This window comes from Mytilus galloprovincialis, chromosome 5 (assembly GCF_965363235.1).
Source record: "Mytilus galloprovincialis chromosome 5, xbMytGall1.hap1.1, whole genome shotgun sequence".
In the NCBI taxonomy this organism is placed as follows: domain Eukaryota; kingdom Metazoa; phylum Mollusca; class Bivalvia; order Mytilida; family Mytilidae; genus Mytilus; species Mytilus galloprovincialis.
Genome location: NC_134842.1, coordinates 71,089,988 through 71,117,400, shown reverse-complemented (window position 1 = coordinate 71,117,400; position 27,413 = coordinate 71,089,988). Strand labels below are relative to the sequence as shown.

At 31.1% G+C, this 27,413-nt stretch overlaps 1 protein-coding gene across 1 annotated transcript; it reads left to right on the top strand.

Moving 5' to 3' along the window:
* Positions 1–24: 24 nt before the first annotated feature.
* Positions 25–26,693, top strand: LOC143074132 (uncharacterized). The gene is made up of 8 exons (XM_076249678.1): positions 25–81; positions 1,025–1,114; positions 2,984–3,085; positions 4,987–5,088; positions 12,419–12,520; positions 19,675–19,761; positions 21,509–21,610; positions 26,583–26,693. Exons 1-8 carry the CDS (start codon positions 25–27, stop codon positions 26,691–26,693), a joined length of 753 nt encoding a protein of 250 aa, XP_076105793.1.
* Positions 26,694–27,413: the final 720 nt, after the last annotated feature.

Below are 27,413 nucleotides of genomic sequence, written 5' to 3'. Positions count from 1 at the left end.
TCATAATAGGAAACCCAATGGAATATGAAGTTTTACGAAAGTAGTAGCTTTTCACTTTCTCCTAAGAAGTGTCTGTATGAAGTTAGCTTCATATTAATAATGGATTGACTGTTTCGTCCAATATGATTTTTGGTGAAAAACAAGTCGTCAGACGTAACAGATATGTCGTTGATAAAATAATCAAGAATCATTACGATGACTGTTATAGAACATTGTTTGATAAAACCAGAGTGCTTTCTTTTATTAGTTGCATCTAAACAACGTATTTAGAGGTTCATACAAACTTGTATGGCACTTTTAGATCGAATTCATATTGAAAAACCGTTCATTAAGTGTGAACGACTGAATCTAATGTTGCTGGTTTTATTATCTCCTGTCCTACTTTTGTATATTTAAATTTGATGAAAATTATTTCTCAAGTCAACATTTTGATTGTGTATAAGAATCAGAAATGTAATACTATTTACTTGATTCACGATCACATATGAAATACAGGGTTACTAAGGAAATATAAACACATAAGTAAACAAAAAAACGCGTCACAACAAAAAGAAAAATGACAACAATTTGGATTATTTAAACATGTTTAAACACACAAGATTCTTACTTAATGCCAATTCATTGTTTCAGATGATTGGAATTTACAAAAAGATAAAATATCCCCGAATTAACAAGTTCGCTACGTGTATTGCAGTCAAGATTAATTTTTTTTTCGTAATCAAATTATTGCTTGAAAGTTTTTAATTTTTATACTTGTAAAACTCTTTATTCAGTCCGGTAACATTTCCTTACACGTAGCTATCATTGTGGACATCTAGCGAATTTTTATTATATATAACAGTTATATTTCCAAAGATAAATAATGTATATCATTTTAAAAGTAATCAGGATTGTAAACAGTTGTTCAATCAAATATATGTCTTCCCATTAGTGTTATAAGAATATATATACACCTGCTCAACATACTTTAATGTTCACTCATTTTTTGTTCCTTTTCTTTGAACATCTTAACATTTTTTTGTAGGATAACTATGATTCAAATTTGCACAACAGATTAACAATAATCAAAGTGTTATTAGCAAGAACAACTATAGATCTTACAAGAGTATATAAGGTATGAAATATATGAAATGTATTACTTGTTAAGATTTGCAACCATTGCTTAATCAGCTCATATAACCATCCAACTTAATGTTCACACACCAACTATTGTACCCACCTTACTTATACACTTATAATTAGTTTCAAAGGTTTCGAAGGCACTCAAGCTGCTCTTAAATTTCTATGACGTGTTGTGTAATCTTTCGTTGATTTAAAATTGTTGCCTTTGTACACACGATTTATCTTAGAATTTATGGTTGTTCCTTTGGTGTCTTCTGCCTTGCTGTTTGCTGTTTGCTATTTTTGTTACATTGACAAGCCTATCAAGGAAAAACAACTATACCTGTCTCATGACACTCTTATTTGATGCAGGGAATGTAAACGAAAATGAAAAACGAATTGTAGTAATTTTATATCTATTTTTAAATCGATAAAAAATTTACAATCTTATTTAGAAAAGACTAAAAGTGTGAAATAAACTTAACATTTTGTTTTTAATTTCACGTATCCATTCTGCTTGCAAAAATACAGTTAATTAATGAACCGAATTGGGAGTAGCGATATTTGATATTCAGATGTAAGCTGTTAAAATTAATAGCACAATACTCCGAAAGTATAATGAATGTGTATAGAATTAAAGTATTGAAACACGGCAGAATCTTCTTATTCATTAATCAGCAGAAAAGTAAATATATATAAACTATTTAAACATTAACTTTTGAAAATCGAACGTTTTCTTAAAGCCGAATTTAATATTTCAATACAATGAGATCACGTGTGGACATCCATGATACGACTTTGAAACCCTCAAATATGGCTTAAATATCTAGAAGTGGCAGTCCGACGACAAACAGACACCGTATTGTACATTGTAGATGGCTAATTCGGACTTATGAAATTGTGCTGGTAAATATATATAAAAAATTAGTAAGATGCTAAGGCTTTGAACCGGAATTATGACAAGATATTCATGTTTACTCTCATTTCATTTTGTATCTGAATCATATATTTCAAACTAAATATTCATCCCGTTGTGATATTTTCCAAGTAAAATGTATATGCTGTGTACAAGTTGTAATATTGTACAAATTATATTTGTTCAAGTTATCAGAGTATTACTAACCGCTTTACACACGTGGATGATGCAAGCAAACATTATTTTGTTTCTCATATGTCTGTCATATTTACACAACTATATGATATAGTCTTCTACTGAGCATTGATATAAAAACATTATTAGAACATAAAAATACTTTTTATGGATATGATTTTGGTATATGGAGGAAAATAAAACTAGAATTTAAGGTGGTACCTAACACTACAGGGAGATAACTCTGTAAAATCAGCTGAACGTTTTAATTACGTTGCCTTTTTAAGAGAATATTAAGCTTATCAATGATCAAAATAAGTGTTTGTCAAACTTCTATATCACCGGTGTAATTTTTCTGACAAAACGCTTGGTACAATTTTTTTAATTTTTTTTTTTATTTTTATTTACTTTGACAAAGTTTTATGAAAATTAAACGAGCCAAATTAATTTTAGTGAAAGTGTTGGGTACCACCTTAAACCATTCAGGTATCCTCATTTCCAGTTTTAGGACAATGAGAATGGCGCTAAATGTTAGGTTGAAGTATATAGATTTGAATTTTAGACATTTTACTGAAACATTTTAAAAGACAAACTTGTATCACCTATTGCAAGAAGGTAGGTGTAAAAATTTTTTAACTTGTACAAAAACCCTGTAGAAATTATAATTTGTACAAACTTACATCTTGTACACAACATATACACATTTTTGCCTGGGGAATGTGATGTGATGTTGAATTCTCAGCGGCATTGTAAATCTTTATGTACTGTGAGGAATCAAACTTTTTTTTTCAGAACGATGACATTCTTTTGCACGCTGCTGTTCTTGGAGGAAATATCGAATTAGTCAAATTGTTATTAGAAAGAACAATTCAAGATCCTACTGAAAAAAATCAGGTATGAGGTATTATTTGCCTGGATTGAATTATCATTCTGATTAAACGTTTATGAATACACAAAACTTGATGATGTCCAAATAAACATGCCATTTTAATACATATAATTTGTGTACCACACTTCTCAATATACTTAATACTACATTGGTATTTCATTTGATTGTCGAATTATCTTGTTTGTTTCTTCATGATCTTTCAGATGTCATCTCTTAACTTAATTAAAACAAAAGAATGGGCCACGAGACCATTTTTTAAGTTACAGTTTTTGCAATATTTTCACAGATTTTGTATACATTATACTTAAGAAAAAACTGTTTTGTAAGATAAACATACAATTCAACAAAACAAAAATTTAAAAACATAAAATATGAAAAGATAGCTCGTAAAATACATTGTAGTCTTTCGAAAAATGAAACTATAAAATGAGGTCACGAGACCGTTATGCTCATATTAACGTATTTTGATTTTATGATTGATACTGAATTCTTCTCTTTCACCCTCGACAAGGTTTTCAACAGATTAACGTATGAATTCATTAGAATATAATCCATTTCAAGTCGAACTTCTCTTTTGTAGATACCAACACTGATAAATAATATGCCCAATTTTTCTGACAATTAACTTTATTTAGTAATGATTTATTAATTTTACCATTATTTATTTGGAGCTGTAAGGACTTGGTTTCTTGTTTTTGTTTGAAAAGCCTAGATTTGCCTCATTTGCAAAAGGGTTATTATAGGAAGAGGTCATATTTTGAAATATATTACCACAAATAATGTCAGTATTTAGATTCCTGTTATGTGTTTAATCGTCAAATTGCTGCTTTTCTCACATCATGAACTTTATACTCATTTAAACAAATGTTGAATTCAGGATGAATACACCATCAATATTCTGCATGTAACAAGAACTGCCTTGTTAAAAATTTGTTTGTTTATTGGTTAAGACGTAAGCCATATTCAAAACAAACAAACATATTTGTCTCTGGTATATTTAAGATACGTTTGGAACAACATTTTTACCCATGTCATTAATGTCTCTCCTAATCTAAATTTTAAGAAACAATTTTAACAACTATTTTATTCAATAACAATATATCCATTGCCACTGCGCCCTATCAAATGAATTGTGTTAATCTGAAAATAACATTGAATTTAATGCATTAATTATTGGAATATTTTATGACCTTGTAAATTATTGCGCCCACTTCTATACGTTATGATTCAAAACAATTATTTTGGGTAGTACACATTGTAACCTTCTCACAAATACTTTGAATATGCATATCTATATATAGGTCGCCAATTTGTATGTACATGTCCTCTTCATTTCAATGTATAAACAAAAGCATTATAACACCTACATACTACGAGTCACAGAACCAACTTTAAGATATGTATATGCATGGTAATAAACAGAATAAAGTTCTTGTATCGGAAAGAAAATCACAAAATTCATTATGTTATATGCTTTAAAACTGTCTAAATGCATGATCATGAAACACGTGAAACATTATGCGTATCTAGTTACTGGTTGAAAATTTAAATATGCCATTAGTATAAGGAATATCTATTTTTTTTCATATTTATATTGTAATACTGTGGAAAATAAACACCATATGATAATTGAAAGTAAAATGAAATAAGTTCAAAACGTTTCTTTCGTGAACATAAAATTTGAATCAAATACACAAGGATATTATTAAGAATTGTATGTTGTTGGTGTGATGCAGAAGATGGAAAAAGTATATATTTGTTGATCATAATATCATATCTACACTCGTGTCTACCTTCATTGAATATGAATGCAAAACGTCTAAATAAGCTGATTTTTTTTTTAATTTACAGCAGCGTTTCAAAACTTTACGTGAGTGCTGTGAACAATGAAACCTTTCTTTTTAAGGGCAATGACACTGTTTTACATTCTGCTGTTCTTGGAGGAGATTTCGAAATAGTCAAATTGTTATTAGAGAGAACATGTATAGATCCGACTGAAAAAAATCAGGTATGAGATATCATAATTCCTAGGTTTTTAAACCTTTTTTAATTGTTATCTTAATTAAAGAAAGCCTAAGAAAAAATCCAAAGTAATTTCCAAATAAAAATGTAGTTTACATCATGCTTTTTGAAACATGAACTACAAAGGTATTGGTCACGAGTAATTTTCTCATCCTACGGTTTGTGCATAATTGTCAAATATTGTATATATTATACATAATAAGACCAGTTTTGTGAGGGAGGTAAACAAGTTTTAAGATACGATATGAGAAGATAGGTCTTATGATATGCTTTGAGAAATGAAAATAATAAAAGAAGTCACAAGACTCGTTTTAATACTACAGATACAAAATGGGTAAATTAGAAAACATTCCTTTATAAAGATTAGATTATCTGATTGATATCCCCTTATGGCAAATTAGGACAAAAATGAATTATGAAGCAATTGTGTTATAGTTTTATACACAGTCGTATTAAAACACATACTTTTCTTCATTTAGATGAAAGTCTTACAAAAGAATTACTTTTGCATATCTAATTAAAGATCTATCTATTATTTTCTGCAATTTTACAAATCTAGGACAGCGGAAAACACCCGATCTTTTTTTATTTGTTTACATGGTTTTTTTTTGTGTACACACATTCAAAAGGGATCCAAAAGGAGACTTGTTTTTAGAGTTATGGTCTCATTTGGTCTTCTTTCGAACGGCAAAAAAAACCTTGCCAGAGTGGGGAATATGTTTCGCTATTTTGATTGTACAAATTCACAGCCATGTCCTATCATAATGGAAACGATAAATCCGATGATTCGTGTTGAGAAAGAGCTACGTTCTCGGCATGTTAAACAGCGATTGTGTCATCTCTTTCAGGGTCCAGAAATGGCACGTAGCAATGTAACTTTAGTAGTAAATTTTCTGCCCCTATCAATAAATAAAGGCAGATGTGGTATGAGTGTTAAGCATACCATCATGTGGCAGTCCTAATTTCCCGACCTTTATCCCAATATCCCTGCAGCAATACCTTTCCATTTTATTTATTGATTGTTTGTTTTCCACCTGAATATGCAGGAAATATTTGCTCATGGACATAACGCAAACAACAATCAATGAATTATAAATCCAACTAGCACGAATACGACAAATGGAAAACTGAGTAAACATAATTTAATTTTGTTTTCTCAAATGTTCAGGGTATTCTTTAAATTGAAGTATATTAAAAAAAAATGCACAAATAACAATGTTTAATATTTTACTTATGTTCATGATTTACTGTAGTCAGCCCTTCAAAATAATGTGTGTTTACATCAATTAACCAATGCACGATGGCAACCAATCGATCAATCTTTCTACTTGCATGACAATGATAAATGAAATGATGAGTAATTGACGAGTCAAAAGTAAAGGAGTACCGACTAAACTCTGATTTTAGAAACGTCAAAATGCAAAGGATGGAATATGCCATTAAACATCAATACATTCTAAGAAATATTCGTATCATTGATAGTTATTGTTGTACTGATATGTTAAATACAGATAAATAATTGTAAAACAACGTACATTTACAGCAAAGTACGGTTTAAGTATAAGATGTACAATGTAGACGTATTTAGGATCTTTAAGTAGCCGACGAAAGACCAAAATGTAAATAAATTAAAAGGCAACTACAAGCAAAAATGGTCCTTAACTTAACATTTTTTTTAAATGTCTAATGCGCTAGTCTCAACCAGATTTGATACTTATTAGTAGACGAGAAACAAAATAAAATAAAGGGACAATCAATCTTATATGTATAGAATAAACTGACAATGACAAAAACCCAAAACGACCAAAAGACAAGCTACAGTATGCAAAAAACAAATCATAGAAAACTAAAGACTGAGCAACACGAATCCAACCAAAGACAGGGAGTGATATCTTGTACTCTGGAAGTGTAATCGACTTTGCTCCACATATGGTATCCATCTTGTTGCACATTACAGTTCAAACCAGTGATAAGTCTAATTCGGTAGGTCACATTCCGGGAATTATGGGTACGACAATTGGAACATGTATGTTGTCATCTGTAAAACATATTTATCAACTTGTGATGGCATCCGTAAACTGTTTTAAATTTATTGCGGTGTTTACATAGTTATAGTTTTGTTATCATATACAATTTCTAGCTGATGTAAGTCTAATTGTATGTTATAGCTTTACGTTGTAGTTGTTGATAATTTGTTTTAATAATGGTTTGTTGTTATTCGATTTTGTATCACTGTAGCCTGTATGTTTGTCAAATGACTATGTAAATGTTGTATGGAACATTACGCTTACTGTTCAACTTTAACCTATACATTTGATTGTTAACTCCTTGGTATCAAGGAGGTCGAAAAATTATACTTTGACTTTTTTATGAACCCAAAACTTGTGATGTCCGGACAAGAACACACAAGGTTGTCTACATACAAAAAGTCTATTTTAAATTATTCGTCAAGTGAATTTAACTAGAAGTGACCTATCGCATTACATTTATATATTTTCGAATTTAAAACACTCTACAGGTTTTTTCGTCTGTTTGGGAAAATTTATAGCTTGCTGTTCGGTGTGAGCCAGACCTACGTGTTGAAGGCCGTATTTTGACCTTATAGTAATTATACTTTGCACATTGTGACTTGGATGGAGATTTGTCTCACTTGCACTCATATCACATCTTCTGAATTATATATTTCCCTTTTTCTTTCACTAGACAGCATATTTTGGAAATTAGTTTGCTCATCCTATCTAAAGGACTATTTACAAATTTTCATTGGTTTTTCATTAAACACATGTAAATATATTTGTATATATATGATTATGGGTTTTAATTGGAATTTGCTATCTTCTATGTAAAATGTTTTTTTTACATCCTGAGAAATGGTATCAACTGGACATAGTTGATAAATTGAGCGAGTAATACTCCTAAATATACAGTCCGCCAAAAGTTTAGCACCACCGAAATATAACTGGCAATATTTTCATAACTTTTGCGAAAAAAATATTTAATGTTTGGTGTTATGAATTACCTTCAACATACCCTAAGAAAATGCATTACGACCAAAAAGATTGAACTCCGATAAAGCAGTCAGGCAACCTCTTATAAAAGGTCATTTGCGCGATTACAAATACACTGTTTCTCCAGTTGGGCGTGTAAGTGTTCGTACATTGGCCAGTCGACTTCTCAGAGGCAACCGAAGAGCAAGTCTTGGTGTATAGAGACCTGTTCTTACAGGTAGGCACTCTACCGTCAGGTTTTGATGGGATAATGACTATCTTTGCTTGAACATAAGAAGCTGAGAAAACACTCATTGTTCAGATGGTAGCCAGTTTCTTTTACTGCCAGTTGACGCCATAATACGAATTTTGCGGGGAAACAAAACGGCCTATGACCAAAAAAATGTTTGCACAAGGACTGCATTCAGTGCTGGTGGTGTTCCAGTACGGGGTTGCTTCTTATACCCTTATTAGCTCGGTACGCATAGTCTGCAGGGTAACATAAACCGACAGACATACAGAGATTTGGTGCCTTAAAACATTGTAGTTCCTCATTTTAATAATCCCCCACTTGCGTCTACATTGCCAAGACCCTTGAACATAGACGACAACGCTAGAACACATAGGGCAAGGATTTTAACACGGGTCCAAAGAGCAACAAGCCATTTACACCATGTTTTAGCCTTCCATGTCCCGATACATAAACCCTATCAAACATGTCCGAGATGCCATTTGGCGGAAATCACAATCACAGATATCCAGCTTCACAATATGTTGTCGATTTAAAAGTGGCATTTGTTGTTTAAAGCAACAGATTATCCTAAACTAAAGCTTGGCGGCTTGCACCGAGAAGGTTACGTCGTGTTATGAAACTGTACCGGAAGCGAGGTTGTTACACATGCTATTGACTCAAATTTTGACATTAAATTTGCCAAACATACCAAAGCTCATGTGTTGAAAATTTTAATAATATTGGGTGATCAATTGTTGTAAAAAAATAAAATCACAGTGAAACTTAAATTCTGTTTCTGAATTGTGTAATTTACACTCTTTCTTTGAACGGAAAACCTACATGCATAGAACCTCCATAAGTGACTAAAGTTATATTTCTGGTTTGTTTATGGTATACATTACCAAAATTGCTGTATGATTGTTTTCTTTTTTTCGTAGAATAATTCATTTTCTAAATTTGAAAAAAATTCTATGCAATAAAAATAGGTGCTGCTTAACTTTTGGCGGACTGTATAAATAGATAAACTTCACTATGTGTTAAATGTTAACACTATTTTTATTATGAAATCAAATACATATTTTACAATATAAATCAAACAGAAACAAGCAGCAAATGGTTATATTACTTATATAACTTTAAATATGCAATCACTAGTAAACAAATTATAGAATGAAACAGATATTTTGATCTTGATATGATCTGAAAAGGTTATACAATAAATTGACTAAAACATGTTATGTCTTTCACTCGATTTTCAGATTAATTGACTGCGATGAATTCAGTACTGTTCAGTGTCGTTAAGTATATTGTTGATATGTAAAGCTAAATAGCAATAACTGAACTGAATGACCACATCTAAATTTCCGGCTAGCGAATGGTCTGAACAGTACGTACCGTATATACCGCAGTTGATACGTTTGAAGGTTTACTGAAAAACTGAAAATAATGTTATCTTTAATTTTTAAGTCTGTTAAGAGCACTTCAGATCAAAATGACCGTTTCAGACTGAAATCTTTACTGGCGTCTTATAGTCTGTATTCCAGAGCATTATAGGATGCCAGTGTTTGATTGCATAGGCATAATAAGCATACAATATTTGTCTTGAAATCATCTTAATCGTCTGAATAAAATAAATCATATTATATTATATAAAACTGTTTAAATGCCTACCTATAATACTTGCTCTTTTATGCATTTTCTTTTAAGTATGTATATGCTTCATGATACATTGAGAATTGATGATAAATTTCAATCATTTGTTGTGTCATTATGGATATTGCATTATCTGTAATATATATCTGCAACATTGATATTGCAAGTAACTGTACCTTTCAGTTGTACAACACATAGTGCTGGTAGTAAAACCTAGGTCTTTATATTGTATAAGATCATTCAATTGCCTTTCTTTGTTCTACACGCTGTGGTATTAAAGTATATTTTACCCGACCATGTTTCATTGCATTGAAAATTAAATCATGAATCGTGTACTGCAAACTATTTAAACACACTGTCTGGCCATAAATAACAAGGATTTCCTATCAAGTCTACCTTAGGTTCGTTCTACTGCTCGACCACTTTTCATATCTTCATTTTTACAATAGCTGAAAAAGATAAGCAATATTACCAAAGTCACATTTTAACGCATAACACTGACAACGCCATAACAAAAATATGAAAAACGACAAAACGAACAGCCTTCAATACACTACAAGAAAATTCACCAGCTCATCAGCGTGGTCAAATGATCAAACAGATCTAGTATCCACTCTACTCCGTCCCTCCATCTGAAAAAATAACACTTTCATCAATGTTGAATTTCAGAGAGTAGTCAATTTTTAATTCTGTCATGTAGCCCTTCTTGTTTGGCAATAGTTGGAAATTTTACAACACTTGCTGTATAATGACAAGTTTTCTCTGCTCGTATGAAAGGGAATTACTTGATATTTGGTTTTCATCCTGATATTGTTATTACGGTTTTAGTGTGTCAGTAACTTTCACATTTTCCGTGAAGCCACTTCGTATTTGCTGATGGTTTTTTTTAATAATTTTACAGCACCCATGGTACCTCGAAAATGTTAATCAAACTTTTCTTGGCTCCCATTAAAGGGATGGTTGTAACATATGGTCTGGAAATAATCTGTTATACTCCGGTCTACATGTTACACTTACATCACGAGTTGGTTGACCGTTATCGAATAACCGTTTCACAGATGATATCGGATATCTTCCTATCGTCGTAAAGACAATCTCCTTCCCTTTCATGAATGTGACCTACCGAATTCAACTATTTACCGGATTTGTTATAACATGAGCAACATGTCGGGTGCCACATGATGAGCAGGATCTGCTTACCATTCCAGAGCACCTTAGATCACCCCAAGTTTTTGATGGGGTTCGTGTTGCTTATTCCTGAGTTTTATATGTTGTGTTATGTGTACTGTTGTGTGTCTGTTTGTCTTTTTTATTTTTAGCCATCGCGTCGTCAGTTTATTTTCGATTTATGAGTGTGACTGTTCCACTGGTATCTTTCGTCCCTTTTTTCCATCCATCAATTTCATTCAGTGACGCAGATCCAGACGCAGTATATTTTTTTACTGCGTTTCTCTCAGTTTAAGTTTGTTACCCCGATTTTGTTTTTTGTCTATAGATCTAAGAGTTTTATACAGCGGCATACTGCTGTTGCCCTTATTTATATATAGCACCTAGCGTGTTGTTCATGTTGGTACATATTCGGTGATAAGTCAGCTTCGGGAATGTCACTTTCGCGAAAAAGAGGACGGGATTGAATATATCCATGTTTATGTGTGAAGCAGATATTCAAAAGTGGTTAACCAACTCGTGATGGCGTCCAAAAAGGTTTGCGATGGAATAATTTCGTCTTTCCAATTTGAATCGTTCGTTTACTAGCTTACTCCTAATCATCGAGTAATCCAAACATTGCAATGTTTATAAATATCATGTATTTAAGATGTATGTTTTGTCAATAAATAAAGCGTGTCTTTTTATTCATTTGCAAACAGTTTAGCATAAATTTGTATATGCATTTAAAATAAATAGCCTTTCGTTCATTTCATATTGGTTTTTTTTCAAGTGTCTGAAATAGCACTAACAGCATTTATTGAAAAGTAAATTGCCATACCGATGATTTATTGTGTATATTAATTGTTTTCTGTCTTCAGTAAAGTGTTGTCAGTTAATGTTACAAATTGAAAGTTTTTGAGGTTAGTGTTGTTCATTATTTTTGTAGTTTTTTTTCTATGGTGTTGTCGGTTTTGGGTCGACTTATGAAGCCACAATTGCTGGTGTAAAACTTGTTTTCATTAGTGTGAGTGTATAATAACAATCTCGTCATAGATACTAGGACTGCATTTTATATGTAAGCGAAACGGGCGTTTCGTTCACAAAAGACTAATCAGTGACGCTCGAATCCAAAAAAGTTTTAAAAAAGCTAAATAAAGTACGAAGTTGACGAGCATTGAGATCCACTACACTTAGATTGTATCAAGTTGCAGAAGAAGTTATCAAAGGAGGGACTTATATGCGAACATTTCAAGATACATGTAAGTACTGTGAACTAATTAACTTTTCTGTTTCAGGACGGTGACACTCTTTTACATTTAGCTGTTCAAAGAAAAAGTATAGAATTAGTCAAATTGTTATTAGAAAGAACAACCATAGATCCAGCGGAAAAAAATAAGGTATGAAGTGTTATATTTGCTAAAATAGCCAACAGTTTGCAGTCGGTAATAGTACTTTATTTTAGGAAGGACAATTCAAACTGAATGTCCACAGAGTATTGCCAATATAATCAGAATCTCTAATATACTTAAAAATATCAATATGTAACGCATACGCTATGTATTAAAACAAGAAGAATTATAACGTATGAATATCGGGTCAACTTGTCTGTTTCTTCCAGATAGTTGTTTTTACTTGGATGACCTTATTTGTCTAGTTTAATTCCCTTCGTGTTATTATTCTTAAAACAATAAGAATGAATAAACTAACAGGGTATACAAAGTGCAAAATCAGATGTTTCATTTTCACTGTCATTTGCCAGTATTACTATTGTAGAATTTAGGATGATTGGAAAAAAGGTGTTTTGTTCCTTTTTGAAAATACAAAATAGTTTATTTCAATCATTTGTGATTGTTTTGTTTAAAAACTGATGACCACACAAGATGACTATTGTTTATGCGCAACAACTAACGCAACTTAGTAGTGACTTAAAAGCTCTGTGACGTTGTTTCTAGCAATGAGAAAACGTCAAATTATAACGTCCTATTTCGCGTTTTTCACGGATTCCAACATGGTGTACGCTTAAAAATACGTCTCCCAAAAAAAGAAAAATTAAGCGATGCGCTGATATCTTGTGGCAATTTAACACAAATGGACACAAAAGATACTACACTATATTTTGTTCTAATAAAAATAATGAAATATAAATTTTGATCTCGACTTTTTTTAGCGCCGATCTGCATTTTTTTTTTTATTATTTTTTCACATGCGTAGATTTTATCTTATATTTGCGCCGATCTGCATTTCATTTTTTTTATTCGTTCACTTGTGTAGATTTTGTGTTCCATTTGCGCCGATTGTGTACAGGTTACCGGGGTAATTAGAATGGTAAAAGTTATTCTTATGTCCAATTGATGTTTTCCGGTCTATGCGCCCGTTTGTTCGTTCGTCCGTCCATCCCGCTTTAGGTTAAAGTTTTTGGTCAAGGTAGTTTTTGATGAAGTTGAAGTCCTATCAAATTAAAACTTAGTACACATGTTCCCTATGATTCGATCCTTCTAATTTTAATATCAATTTTTCAAAAAATTCAGAAGATCAGGCCGATAAAAAATTATTCCTAGAAGTTTTGACATATTGGAAACGTATGCATGTAACTGATGTCTTGATGATTCTCGTACAATAATGTCCGATCTTGCAATGAAGTTAAGATTTATTTACTAGTATACTACTTATTTGAAAAAATCTTAAAATAAAAATAAAATTATGTCAAACGGTCATTGTTGTTTGTCATTTGTTTCGTTTCAAATTGTCTTATTATTAATAAGAAGAAATGATGAACAATTTACCTGATCTGACTGAAAATTACAGCTAGTTTCCTAATGTATGTAGATCAACACTTTGGTTAGCTTGCCTGCTTTGTTTGTATATTTTGTATAATAATATTTTGATAATGTCCAATTGAATCTAAATATCATATATACAGGTTTACATACCTTTATTTGAAGATGTCAATCTTAATTACAAAGCTTGAATAAACATTCATACAAACAAAGCAAGGAAGCTTACGAAAGTTTTACCCTACATACATTAGGAGATTAGCTGTATGGCAAAACATATTAATACAAATAATACTCAGGGAATATGAATTAAAATCATTTTTTTTTGTGTTTAAAACTAAATTGTTGTAAATTTAACTTATGACAAAACCAATTGTTCCAAAAATAATATCCAACATAAAATATCTCCCTTTCATTTGGGCTAGCTACCGGAAAGATTCGGAAACAATATTTCGATTTTCAATGCCGGCAACAACCTTGACTTTGTTTTAATTTCCAAAATTAGCAATTTAGATTTATAATAATTTTTCCTGTTGGAGAAATCTTACTTTGTAGTTCTCAACAGAAAAATATTTCTTAATTAATTTTTTAATAAAAACTTTTTTGTGTTTTATATTTAGTGTCTCGTTTATTCAAAACACGTGAGGTTGTAATAACAGGGTTGTATTTTATGATAGATGTATCACGTTTTAGAATCAAAAACTTTAATTCATATATTATACCTATAATTTTAATTTTCTTATATCTTAAATATTCAGAAATAATGAATTCACAAACAAGATGGAATAATGTCTATACGTTCGTCTTAATCGAGAAAAAATAATAGTATGAAGAAGTCCGTCCGTGCTTTTGTATGTCCATCTGTCAACAGTAGCAAATGCGTTCGTTACGGCAAACTTCTGAAATTGACGCGAAAAAAACCACACACATCTAGTCTGATATCGTCAAACACTCTGTAGTAAGCCAGTGCCATCTTTCATTGTTTTCAATAATTTTGCTAATGAGGGGCAGCGGACAAAGATAGACTTTCCTAACCAAAGCGGCGTGACATGTTATTTTAAAATTTTTCCATTCCGACGGATGGTGTTTCTGAAGGTTACTATTGTGCGGCAACACCATCATAAGATCTGATACTGACACATGCATTTAATCTCTTGTATTGCCGGATAATAAAGTAGGTGACTATATTTGTTATTCTTGGAAATTCAAATGTTGGTTTTGAACGTCTAATTTGCGATTTTTTCCAAATAGTGCGCCAGCAAGGAAAGTTTGTACTATGACGTCAGATGCAATTTTCTGAGGAAAGACAACTCTATTCTTCAAAACAAATGAGAAAAATACATGAAAATTACTCAAAACTTTTTTGAAAGGTCGGTGACATACACTTTTCTTTGCTTTATTTTGAAGAGTACCCAATGTCATGGCACTTTCTTTCTTGAAATTGTTATGAAGAAATCACTGGTAGATTCTTTAATTTTTAATACTGGAAATGTTTTTCATTTTTCCATTTTATTTTTGGCAGGAATGAAATAAATCATATTTTTAAAGATCAAAACAATATGAGTCTTAAACTCTTGAACCTGTATTTGATATGTACAAATAAACTGTTTAACGCGAAACAAGAATTATGCTAGTAGGTTTGATATAAGGTATTTTTTGGAGAGTTTATATAACAAGGAAATATTATGTTCATATTCGGAAAAACACGAAACTGAGGTTGCTATAGCGACAAAATTTAGTCGGTGACCCCCAATTTTTTTCATCATATTTTGTTCCTCAAACCATGAAATACCTTCACTAAAAATTTTAAGGAAAAATCACTGGTAGAAATAAAAAGGCTGTTTGGGTTTTAAGTGCCCTAGTTATTATTTATAGCAGTTTTTTGCCTTCTTTGTTTAAGACCCAAAAATGGGTACAAGAAGGTAAAATAGAATGCAAGTATTAACACTTGATCAAGACCAAAAAGAATATTGTTCATGCTTATATTTATCAAAACATAATTTGCATTAGCTTAAAAATAACTTTCTTTAATAAACTCGAACCTGTGAAATTTGTGGTTTGAGTCTGTATTCACTTTAATTTCTTTAAAGCAAAAAGAATCTCGATTCATGTGAACTTCACATGAAAAAATTCACGTGAATTTCACGTGAATCATTATTTCACGTGCAATTCACGTGAATTACGTGTATAAGCTCGATTAACGTGAAATTCATGTTAATTTCACATTCAATTCATGTGAATAAAATTTGCCAAATATTTAAACACACTGTGTGTTCATACATAACTATGAATTCCAATCAACTCTACATTCGACTGCTTGAAAACTTTTCGTATTATCTTTATTATAATAGCTGAAAAAGAGAAGCAATATTACCAAAGTGGCATGCATAACACTGACAACGCCATAACACAAATATGAAAAACGATAAAACGAATAGCCTTTAATACACTACAAGAACATTAAAGATCATCAGCCTGGTCAAAGGCTAAAGCATGTCTATTATCCATTCTACTCCGTCCCGCCGTCTGAAAAAAACACACTTTCATCAATGTTTGTGAATCATGTTTCGAGTGATCCAGATTAAAATATGATATAGTCTGATGGTTGAAATATTCAGCTTACATATCCAGGTCAGTTGTATCCTTTGTTGTTAGTTAAATTGAATTGATTAAATCAACAAGGTGACATTAACTGAAATAGTCAAACAAAAGACATGCCTAAAACTTTGAAATTAACAGCATAATACAAATATAGGCAACTTCATAAAAAAGGAAGAATATTCTAATTTATTAATCCAAATAATTTTGTGTCAAAAGTAAATGATTTATCGATTGGTTGAAAGAACGTCTTTTAGTAACCGTGATTGTTTTTAATTTATATCCTGTTAAAGTTTAATCATCAGCGAAATGTTTTTGAAGTATACAGTGACATCGTCGCAAAGTATAACGCTATAACACTGTTTCGCACGCCGTATCAAAAGCTTCAAATGATCTGCCATTTTCTTAATTATTGCAAATTTGTAAGCGTATTTAACAGATACCTACAATCTGCAATATGTTTTCACTTACAATAACCACAATGCAGCAATGATTAATAGATTGCCCCTTAATTTACAGAACAAGCTGGTACTGGGTACATTGTTTGTGTCAGAAGAGCCTACGTGTGCTTTATTTCTAACATGTTTCTAAAGAGGAAAAGGTCATATTTTGAAATGGATAACAATGAAAAATTGAAGTACTTTTATTTTATTATTATTTTTTTTTTGGGGGGGGAGGGATTGGTGTTCGAAATTAAGTTGAAGAGTAAGATCATAATCGCCGGCTCATGTACGTTGCTAGTTTTTTTTCTGAAATCATCAAAGTTATGCTCATTTAAATATATTTATCAATTAATTCTAGAATGAATACACTATGTTATTTCTTAAAAAAAGTAACAAGTATTGTCTTAATTGTTCATGCTTAGGTTAATTTTTTTAAAAGTAAGATTTTGTTGGAAAGTTTCCTTTTTATGGCATATTCAACATAGGTTTGGACATTTTTGTTTTATTTCTAAATTTTAAGTCTAGATCTCAGCGATTACTTCCAATGCTTTAGAAATTCATTTCTTTTTTTGCAGTAGCTTAGTCTCATGCGAGTTTCATATGAAAAAAGGGTACTACCTGAACCTTTGCGCAATAACCATCAAACTCAATGTTGATTCATCATCATTAGTTCCCTCTTTACAAATCAACACAATACGAAAAGGGACGTACAGAAATCAAAAATGATGAATCAGTATTCACAGCGTCTGCACCTCCCAAAATCAGTTGCTAGTGAGCAATGATGGCAAATATGGAAAAACTACATAATAAGAAAATAAGTATAAGGCTATAAAACCGTTTGTAATGTCTAAACGACATATTCAATCATTTGCATTGCATCATTTCATTTAGATAGTTTTTTCAATTTTCATCTGAGGAGACGTTTTTTAAAACTCATGTTAAATATGTAGTTACCCATTGAGAAGATTATAGAAAAAAAATCACGAAAATAATAAAATCCACCTATAAAACAGTGTCAAGAAACTTCAAATTTCTAAGATAAAACAGGACACAAACAAAAACATTAAAGAGAAAACCATAAACATGTACATATTTTTGAATGCAAACAGTTTGACACGCCACATCTGTAACAGTAAACGAATGCATGTACATCCCGAAGCATACTACTTAACGTTCAATTTTTTTTGCTTTTGTTCTAAATATTAATTTTTTCCACTTTTCCATAGAAAGTCATATTGCTTTTGTTCTGATTATTATTTGTTTTCTTCCGCCTATTTGTTTTTCTTGCTCAGAATTATTGTTTCACAAGATGCGCTTATTTTTTGGGGGGTGATATGATATCGCACAGTTTATACGCTTTTAAAAATTGCAATGTTTAACCGAACACATTTTTTTTTGTAGGAGTGTTCTCTCTAAACACTGTTTTTCTTTTCCTACTCCATCGCAATCATAAAAGATTAGAAAAATATAATTTAACCAAATATATCGTTATATATTCAGAATTAGGATAATTCTATGCACCGAAGCTATACGGAGACTCCATTTGTGAGTTATTTCAACTGATGAATTTGATATCAGTGATTTGTAACTGCAAATCTATAAGTGATAAAGACTTAGGATCTTTTGATTTTGTGTCATTGGTCCGAAAGAAAAAGAAAGAAAATAGTGGTCAAAGTCATTTTCGAATTTTGATTTAGGCTAATTTTCAGTTCAGATATCGATCGACAACGTATTTTTTCTTAACTGTTAGTTGCGACATACATTTTGGTTGAAAGGGTACATTGACCTGTTGACATTAAATGGACAATTATCTCCCCTCTTATATTTAGAATTACGCGTGTGATGATACAACTTATTTACTATATACATATACATGTACTTAGGGTCTTTTGATTTCATGTCCTTGGGATTTTTTTTTGCATTAAATTGCAAGCCATATGACCATGAAAAAGCCAACCGAAAATGAAGTTGATGTAGCCTTGTTTTATACTTATTTGATGAATAAGTATGTATAACCATATATTGTTGCATTCAGTGTCGAGTGAACTATGAAATGATACCGGTAGTGCCGTGTTTTCAAACCGGAAGTAAAGTTCAAGGCCATAAGTCAATTTAACTTTCTAGATTTCGATCTTTGCTTTAAATTTATTTTATGCATCATAAAGCCATATCAATTAGTGCATTAGGTAGCAAGTCATATCACCTTGGAAAAAGACAGAAGTGACAAAGGGTTAACCGGAAGATCTTTTTTTTCTTACTTATTGCATTTAAAAGAATGTAGAACAATATAGTTTTGAAAGGAGTTTCCATAAAACTTTCAAAAAATACCGAAAGTGACATTTTTCCAACCAGATATAACATTGTATAGAAACCATATATTTTTTGGAATCAGCAAACATTTGACACTAGCAATGAACTTTTAAACCGGCTGTCTTAATATTTTCATATCAAAATATATCGCTAGGGGTGGGAAAACCTTCTCTTAACAACAGGTTTTTGATAATTATTCTTTGTTCTTCCACATACTTTTTTTGCTCAGAATTGTTGTTTCACAAGATGGCGCCAAGATTCTTGATTTATGGTATTGAACAGTTTAAACGGTTTTAAATTAACCCTGTTAAACCGAACACTTTACGAGTTATCTACTCGAGAACTGTTTTTCTTGTATCCACTACATGTACTCCTTCAACCGTAAAAGACAAATTTATGTTACCAAATTGCTCGTTATATCTTCAGGATGAAGAGAAACATTGGACTGAAGCTATCCGGATACTCCATCTGAGAGTTATTCCCCCTCCCCTTATGTTAAAGATTACGAGTATGGTAATATAACCCATAAACAATATATAAGACTCTTGATTAAAAAGTATTTGTCTTATGACCTGGAAATTAAAGTCAAGGTCAAAGTTTAGTTTGACTTTTTAAATTAACACAGTCGCTGTAAATTAATATTAGAGTGTTTGGTATGGTTAAGCATTTTGACTTTCCGTTTTGAAATTTCTATGGCGTTTGGAATTTTTGTTACTTTTTGGTACATATTTGAGTCAAAGGGTCTTTTGAATCGGGTTGCAGAAATATTATCTTGAAGAAAGTCAACCAAATAATAAATTTTATAAACCAGAAGTAACCGTTTTAGATTTTTTTTTATGTTAAAGCACTTTAAACTATTTTTTGGAGTCATTGTGTAATCGGGTTCAAATGAAACCAGAAGTGACATTCTGCAAACCGGAAGCACTTTTCTATCTTCGAAAGTAAACATGAAACATATTTATTGGGAAAACAGTCAAATTTTTTCTATTATCTGACACCAGAATTAACATATTAAACCAAAAGTTAATATTTTCCTATCAAAATATGAGAAAGACTTTCAAATGTTCTTTTAACATTTGGTTTCTAATTTTCTTAAGTTTTTGTGATTTCTTCATAATGTCATGTGTCAAAGTTTGTAACAAGAATAATTATCCCAAATATTCCTGATGCTCATGTATAACACATATTGATTATTAACTGTATAAAGCAAACTGAGGCTATTTGAAATTTCAGCAGTAGAGAGTTATGTATGATTTCAATTCATTATCAAAATTAAAAGGTATCTTCTGTGTGTACATTGAGAAGTAAAATAATTATAGGTTATACATCCAGAAGAAATATCATATCTGATGTACGGATAAAGTTCCCGGTATTTTATGTTCCAACCTGCCTAATAAACATAAGTTTGTTAAGGAAAAACAGAAGCTATGCAGCTAAATCAAAATATTGTTAACATATGGATATCGACTTACCCTATATATATCTTTCATATGTGATTTATTTTTTATTTTTAATAAAAACAATCATGTAGCTTAGTTGCTTTTCTTTTCCTTTGTACCTGCCATGAAAAATATAAATAACCTGATGAGTCAAATAATAAGGAGTACAGACGAGACTCCTAACATTGCAATGTTTAGAAACATAAAAATTCAGAAGAAATCTAATGCTATAGTAAATGTTTTGGTATTTTAAACCCATATTTTGTTTATCATTATTTCTATTTCAGATGTATGTTTTGTCAATAAATAAAGCTTGTCTTTTTTTATTCTTTTGCAAACAGTTTAACATAAATTTGTATATGCATTCATAATAAATAGCCTTTCTTTCATTTCATATCGGTTTTTTTTCAAAATGAAGTATCTGAATCAGCACAAACAGCACTTATTGAAAAGTAAATCGCCATACTGATGATTTATTGCGTGTATTCATTGTTTCCTGTCTTCAGTGAATTAATGTTATTTAATGTTGCAAATGGAAAGTTTTTGAGATTCGTGTTGTTTATTTTTTCAGTTCTTTTTGTAGTTTGTCGTAGGTAGTTGTCTGTCTTTTTGTCGTTTTAATCTCTTTTCTATGGAGTTGTCGGTTTCAGGTCGACTTATGAATCCACAATTGCTGGTGTAAAACTTGTATTCATAAGTGTGCGTGTATAATAAACTTAGATTGTATCAAGTTGCAGAAGCTGTTATCAAAGGAGTGACTTTTATGCGTACATTGTAAGAGACATGTGAGTACTGTGAACTATTCAACTTTTCTGTTTCAGGACGGTGACACTCTTTTACATTTAGCTGCTCAAGGCGGAAATATAGAATTAGTCAAACTGTTATTAGAAAGAACAAACATAGATGCAGAGGAAAAAAATAAGGTATGAAGTGTTATATTTGCTAAAATAGCCACCAGTTTGCATTCGGTAATAATACTTTATTATAGGAAAGACAATTCAAACAGAATGTCCACAGAGTATTGCCAATATAATCAGAATCTCGAATATACTTAAAAATATCGATGAGTCAAGCATAAGCTATGTATTAAAACAAGAAGAATTATAACGTAAGAAATATCGGATCAACTTGTCTGTTTCTTCCAGATAGTTGTTTTACTTGGAAGACCTTATTTGTCTAGTTAAATTCCCTACGTGTTATTATTCTTAAACAATTAGAATAAATAAACTTACAGTGTATACAAAGTACAAAGTAAGATATTTCATTTTCACTGTCATTCGCCAGTATTACTATTGTAGAATAAAGGATGATTGAAAAAAATGCGTTTTTTCCTTTTTGAAAATACAATATAATTTTTTCAATCGTTTGTGATTGGTTTGTGTCAAAACTGATGACCACACAATATGACTTGTACATACATTATAAAAATCAACTGAAATGAAATATACATCAGTGCAAACATCTTTTATAAATGACCACAGTCCATAAATCATTCACAAAAAAAGGGTTGAGACTCGCACACAACCCAAAAAGTTCTCGGAGTGAACTAAAGTGCCCTGGTTTTTATATATAGCCATTGATGCAGTGTTTTGCCTTCTTTGTTTAAGACCAAAAAAGTTGGTACAAGAAGGTAAAATAGAATGAGTATGAACACTTGATCAAGACATGAAGAATATTTGTCATGCTTATATATATCAAAACAGAATTTGTATAAGCTTAGAATTAACTTACTTTAATAAGCTCAAACCTGTGAAATGTGTGTGATTGAGGCTGAATTCACTTTAATTTCTTTAAAACAAAAAGAATCTCGATTCATGTGAATTTCACATGAAAAATTTAACGTGAATTTCACGTGAATCAGTAATTCACGTGCATTTCACGTGAATTACGTGTATAAACTCGATTAAAGTGAAATGCATGTTAATTTCACATTAAATTCATGTGAACAAAATTTGTCAAATATTTAAACACAATGTGTGTCCAAACATAACTATGATTTCCACTCAACTCTACATTAGGTACATTCGACTGCTTGAAAACTTTTCGTATTGTCTTTATTATAATAGCTGAAAAAGAGAAGCAATATTACCAAAGTGACATGTTATCGCATAAAACTGACAACGCCATAACAAAAATATGAAAAACGACAAAACGAATAGCTGTTAATACACTACAAAGAAAATTAAAGGTTAAAGCAGGTCTATTATCCACTCTACTCCGTCCCTCCGTCCGAAAAAAAAACACACTTTCATCAACAATCACAGCGTCTTCATCTTCCAAAATCAGTTGCTAGTGAGCAATGACGGCATAAAAAGAAAAGAAAACATAATGTGTACTGATTATTGAATAATCATCGAAAGGATAATGCTAATAATTATCAAAGGTACCAGGATTATAATGTAATACGCCAGACGCGCGTTTCGTCTACATAAGACTCATTAGTGATGCTCAGATAAAAATATTTTTAAAGCCAACAAGTACAAAATTGAAGAGCATTCAGCACCCAAAATTCCAAAACGATGTGCCAAATACGTTAAGGTAATTTTTTCCTGAGCTAAAGGACTTGAGGGAACCATGGAATTAGATAAAACAATTACATGTACCTATGTAAAAATAGAGAAAGTGAGAAGATTCCAAAGTAAATTAATAAATAAGGAAACCGAAATTCTGCTCATTTACAAAAAAGTTTAGAATTTAGCCTTTTAAATTGTAAGAATTATCTAAACTCCTACTTGCCAATTTTGGTTTTTTACTTTCATATATGTGTGCACACGTTCTATGTTTTGAGTGTATTGATTGACTTGATCCATTACAGTACAGTCTTGATTCAACAGCTGATTTTGACAGTTTAGCAGTACTAATTTTGTTATTAGATTATTTTGCGCAAACTTCAAGTTATTTAACACACATTCAAATTTGTTATACTAGTTAATAACCGTATCTAGTAATATTATCTTTAAATAAAGCTGCTTTTATTGATCATATATAGTATCGGTTGGCTCTTCATGTCTTAGGCCGTGTTCACATCAAGCGCCATGTACAGTAAAATTGTTTACAAATAGTTTAATGTACTGGACATTGGTTTCACATTAAATTTGTCCACATCTATACACCTTGTTTAATTACCTGTACATAAGATTTGTTTACACTTTTAAACTCTATGTCATTTAAATGTTCATTACGGGTAATTTAACGGATCCGAGATACATGTACTAGACAAACAATACATTTACCTCACACTTTTTAAGTAATGCATTTATGAGTGAATCGTTGTTTGAGTAAATACCAGTTGCAAACATTTCTGTGCAAGTCAAGTCGATTCGGAAAGACCTTAATTTTCAAATGAATTATGTGTTCGGCAATGATTCTGCTTTGAGTCTTAAAAAGGGCTTAACAAAGCTTCGTTAAGTTTGAAAAAAAAACAAATAAATATATCAAGTTTAGACAAATATTTCTGTAAAGAACTTTATTAACAATTGTTTAATATCAATTTTATTCAAAAATAGTTTCTTCCTTAAATATACACGGTGAAACTAATGTTTTAAACGCCTAGTTTTGTGTACACTTAATCTACACAAGGCTTACATCGAGTATCGACTGCATGTAGACAAAACATGTTTTACACTACATGTAAACATTGAGTTTTATCAATGGGAACGTAATTTTGTTTAATTTACGTGTGAGTTACACTTTTACAACACCGAGTTAAGGTCAACGTGCCTTACATGTACATGTAGTTTAATGTTGAATATCCTACCTTAGTCGAATTTGGAAGCTACATTTTGTAGTATTTGATAGTAAATGGAATTAGATAACATTTTGTTGGTATTCATTTGATATTTATGGGGGATTGAGTCCTAAGTTATAAGTAAGTGTCTTACCACTGTCGTAGTTTTCTTTGAGCAAAACAATGCATCATATATGGAAAAACTACATAATTAAAATAAAATAAGTATAAGTATAAGGTAATAAAACCGTTTGTAATGTCTAAACGACATATTCAGTAATTTACATTGCATCATTTTGTTTTGATAGTTTTTTTCCAATTTACATCTGAGGAGACGTTTTTTAAAACTCATGTTAAATATGTTGTTTCCAATTGAGAAGATTTTAGAAATATATCACGAAAATATTAAAATCCACCTTTAAAACAGTGTCAAGAAACTTCAAATTTCCCTGATAAAACAGGACACAAACAAAAACATTAAAGAGAAAACCATAAACATGTACATATTTTTGAATGCAAACAAATTGACACGACACATCAGTAACAGTAAACGAATACATGTACATCCCAAAGCATACTACTAAACGTTAAATTTTATTCAACTAAATTGTCCGTGGAAAGACCTTTTGCTTTTGTTCTGATTATTAAATCATTCCACTTTTCCATAGAAAGTCATATTGCTTTTGTTTTGCTTCTTATTTGTTTTTTTCCGCCTATTTGTTTTTTTTTTTGCTCAGAATTGTTGTTTCACAAGATGCGCTTATTGTTTTGAGGATATGATATCGCACAGTTTATACGCTTTTAAAAATTGCAATGTTTAACCGAACATATTTTTTTTTTGTAAGAGTATTCTCCCCAAACACTGTTTTTCTTGTGTCCCCCTACTCAGTCGCAATCGTAAAAGATTAGAAAAATATAATTTAACCAAATATATCGTCAGGATCAGGATAATCATATGGACCGAAGCTATACGGAGACTTCATTTGTGAGTTATTTCAACTTATGAATTTGATATCAGTGATTTGTAACTGCTAATCCATAAGTGATAGAGACTTAGGATGTTTTGATTTAGTGTCATTGGTCCAAAAGAAAAAGAAAGCAAAGAAGTTCAAAGCCATATTTGAATTTTGATTTTGGCTAATTTTCACTTTAGATATCGACAACATATTTTTACTTAATTGTTAGTTGCGGCATACATTTTGGTTGAAAGGGTACGTTGACCTGTTGACATTAAATGGAAAATTATCGCCCCTCATATATTTAGAATTACACGTGTGATGATATAACTCATTTATCATATACATGTACTTAGGGTCTTTTGATTTGATGTCCTTGGGAGTTTTTTGCATTAGATTGCAAGCCATATGACCTTGAAAAACAAACCGGAAATGACTTTGTGTAAAATTGATGAAGCCTTGTTTTATACTTATTTGATGAATAAGTATATAGAACGATATATTGTTGGATTCAGTGTCAAGTAAACTATGAAATGATACCGGTAGTGACGTGTTTTCAGACCGGAAGTAAAGTTCAAGGTCATTAGTCAATTTAACTTTCTTTATATTTATAGTCATATTTATGCACCATAAAGCTATATCAATTAGTGCATTAGGTAGCAAGTGATATCACCTTGAAAAAAGACAGAAGTGAAAAAGGGCAAACAGGAAGTCGCTTTTTTTTCGTACTTATTGCATTTAAAAGAATATAGAACAATATAGTTTTGAAAGTAGTTTCAATAAAACTTTCAAAAAATACCGGAAGTGACATTTTTCCAACCCGAAATAACAAAATATCAACCTTATTTCAAAAAAAATTGTATAGAAACCATATATTTTTTTGGAATCAGCAGACATTTGACACTAGCAATGAACTTTTAAACCGACTGTCTTAATATTTTCATATCAAAAGATATCGCTAGGGCTGGAAAACAATTGGTTTTTGATTATTTTTTGTTCTTCCACCTATTTTTTTTTCTCTAAATTGTTGTTTCACAAGATGGCGCCTAGATTCTTGATTTATGGTATTGAACAGTTTTTACGCTTTTGAATTAACCCAATTTTACCGAATACTTCACGAGTTATCTCCTCGAGCACTGTTTTTCTTGTGTCCACTACTTCTTAAACCGTAAAAGACAATTTATGTTACTAAATTGCTCGTTATATATTCAGGATGAAGAGGAACATTGGACTGAAGCTATCCGGATTCTCCATATTAGAGTTATTCCCCCACCCCCTTATGTTAAAGATTACGAGTATGTTGATACATGTATAAACCATTAACAATATATAAGACTCTTGATTTAAAGGCTTTATCGTATGACCTGAAAATTGAAGTCAAGGTCAAAGTTTAGTTTGACTGTTTAAATTTACACATTCGCTGTAACTTCTAATTACAGTGTTTGGTATGGTTGACCTTTTTGACTTTCCGTTTTTAAAATTCTATGGCGTTTGGAAATTCTTGTTACTTTTTGGTAACAATCGTAGATGCTTACTTGCATATACACTGTGTACGGTAACTGTTGATTCCGGGTGTTCCTATTGTTTCGATCAGAACTTCATATACTGTTTCTACCAATCTTTTGGTTTTTTTTGTAAGGAAGCGTTAATACTTAACGATTTGACATTTCTAACACTTCATGTTGAGAATTAAAAACAATTTAGTTTTGTATTTGATTAACATGAAACATGAATTGCTGGAGCACGAGAAGCACACAAAACGGGAGCGTCTTATTGAAATCCAATTTCTGAGAAATCCAGTACTGTTATCTTGAGGCAATAGGTCAGTGTCACATAAAGGTCAAGGATGTATGCGACATCAGTGTAACATGAAGGTCAGGGTGGTATGCATCAAACCGTATTAGGGTGATAATGTTTATATATTGCATATTCAAATATTTTCGGTAAGTTGGTTATTAACATGTAAATGATTCGAAAAAATACTTAAGTATAAAATACATGAATATTTGTTCATCCAAGCGTAATATGTAAGTCAAGTGTGAG

Coding starts and splice junctions, on each gene's coding strand:
- LOC143074132 (XM_076249678.1), top strand. CDS start 25: ATGAAGTTTTACGAAAGTAGTAGCTTTTCACTTTCTCCTAAGAAGTGT. Junction 3,086..4,986: donor ATCCTACTGAAAAAAATCAG/GTATGAGGTATT, acceptor TTTCTTTTTAAG/GGCAATGACACTGTTTTACA. Junction 19,762..21,508: donor TGTTAAAGATTACGAGTATG/GTAATATAACCC, acceptor TTTCTGTTTCAG/GACGGTGACACTCTTTTACA.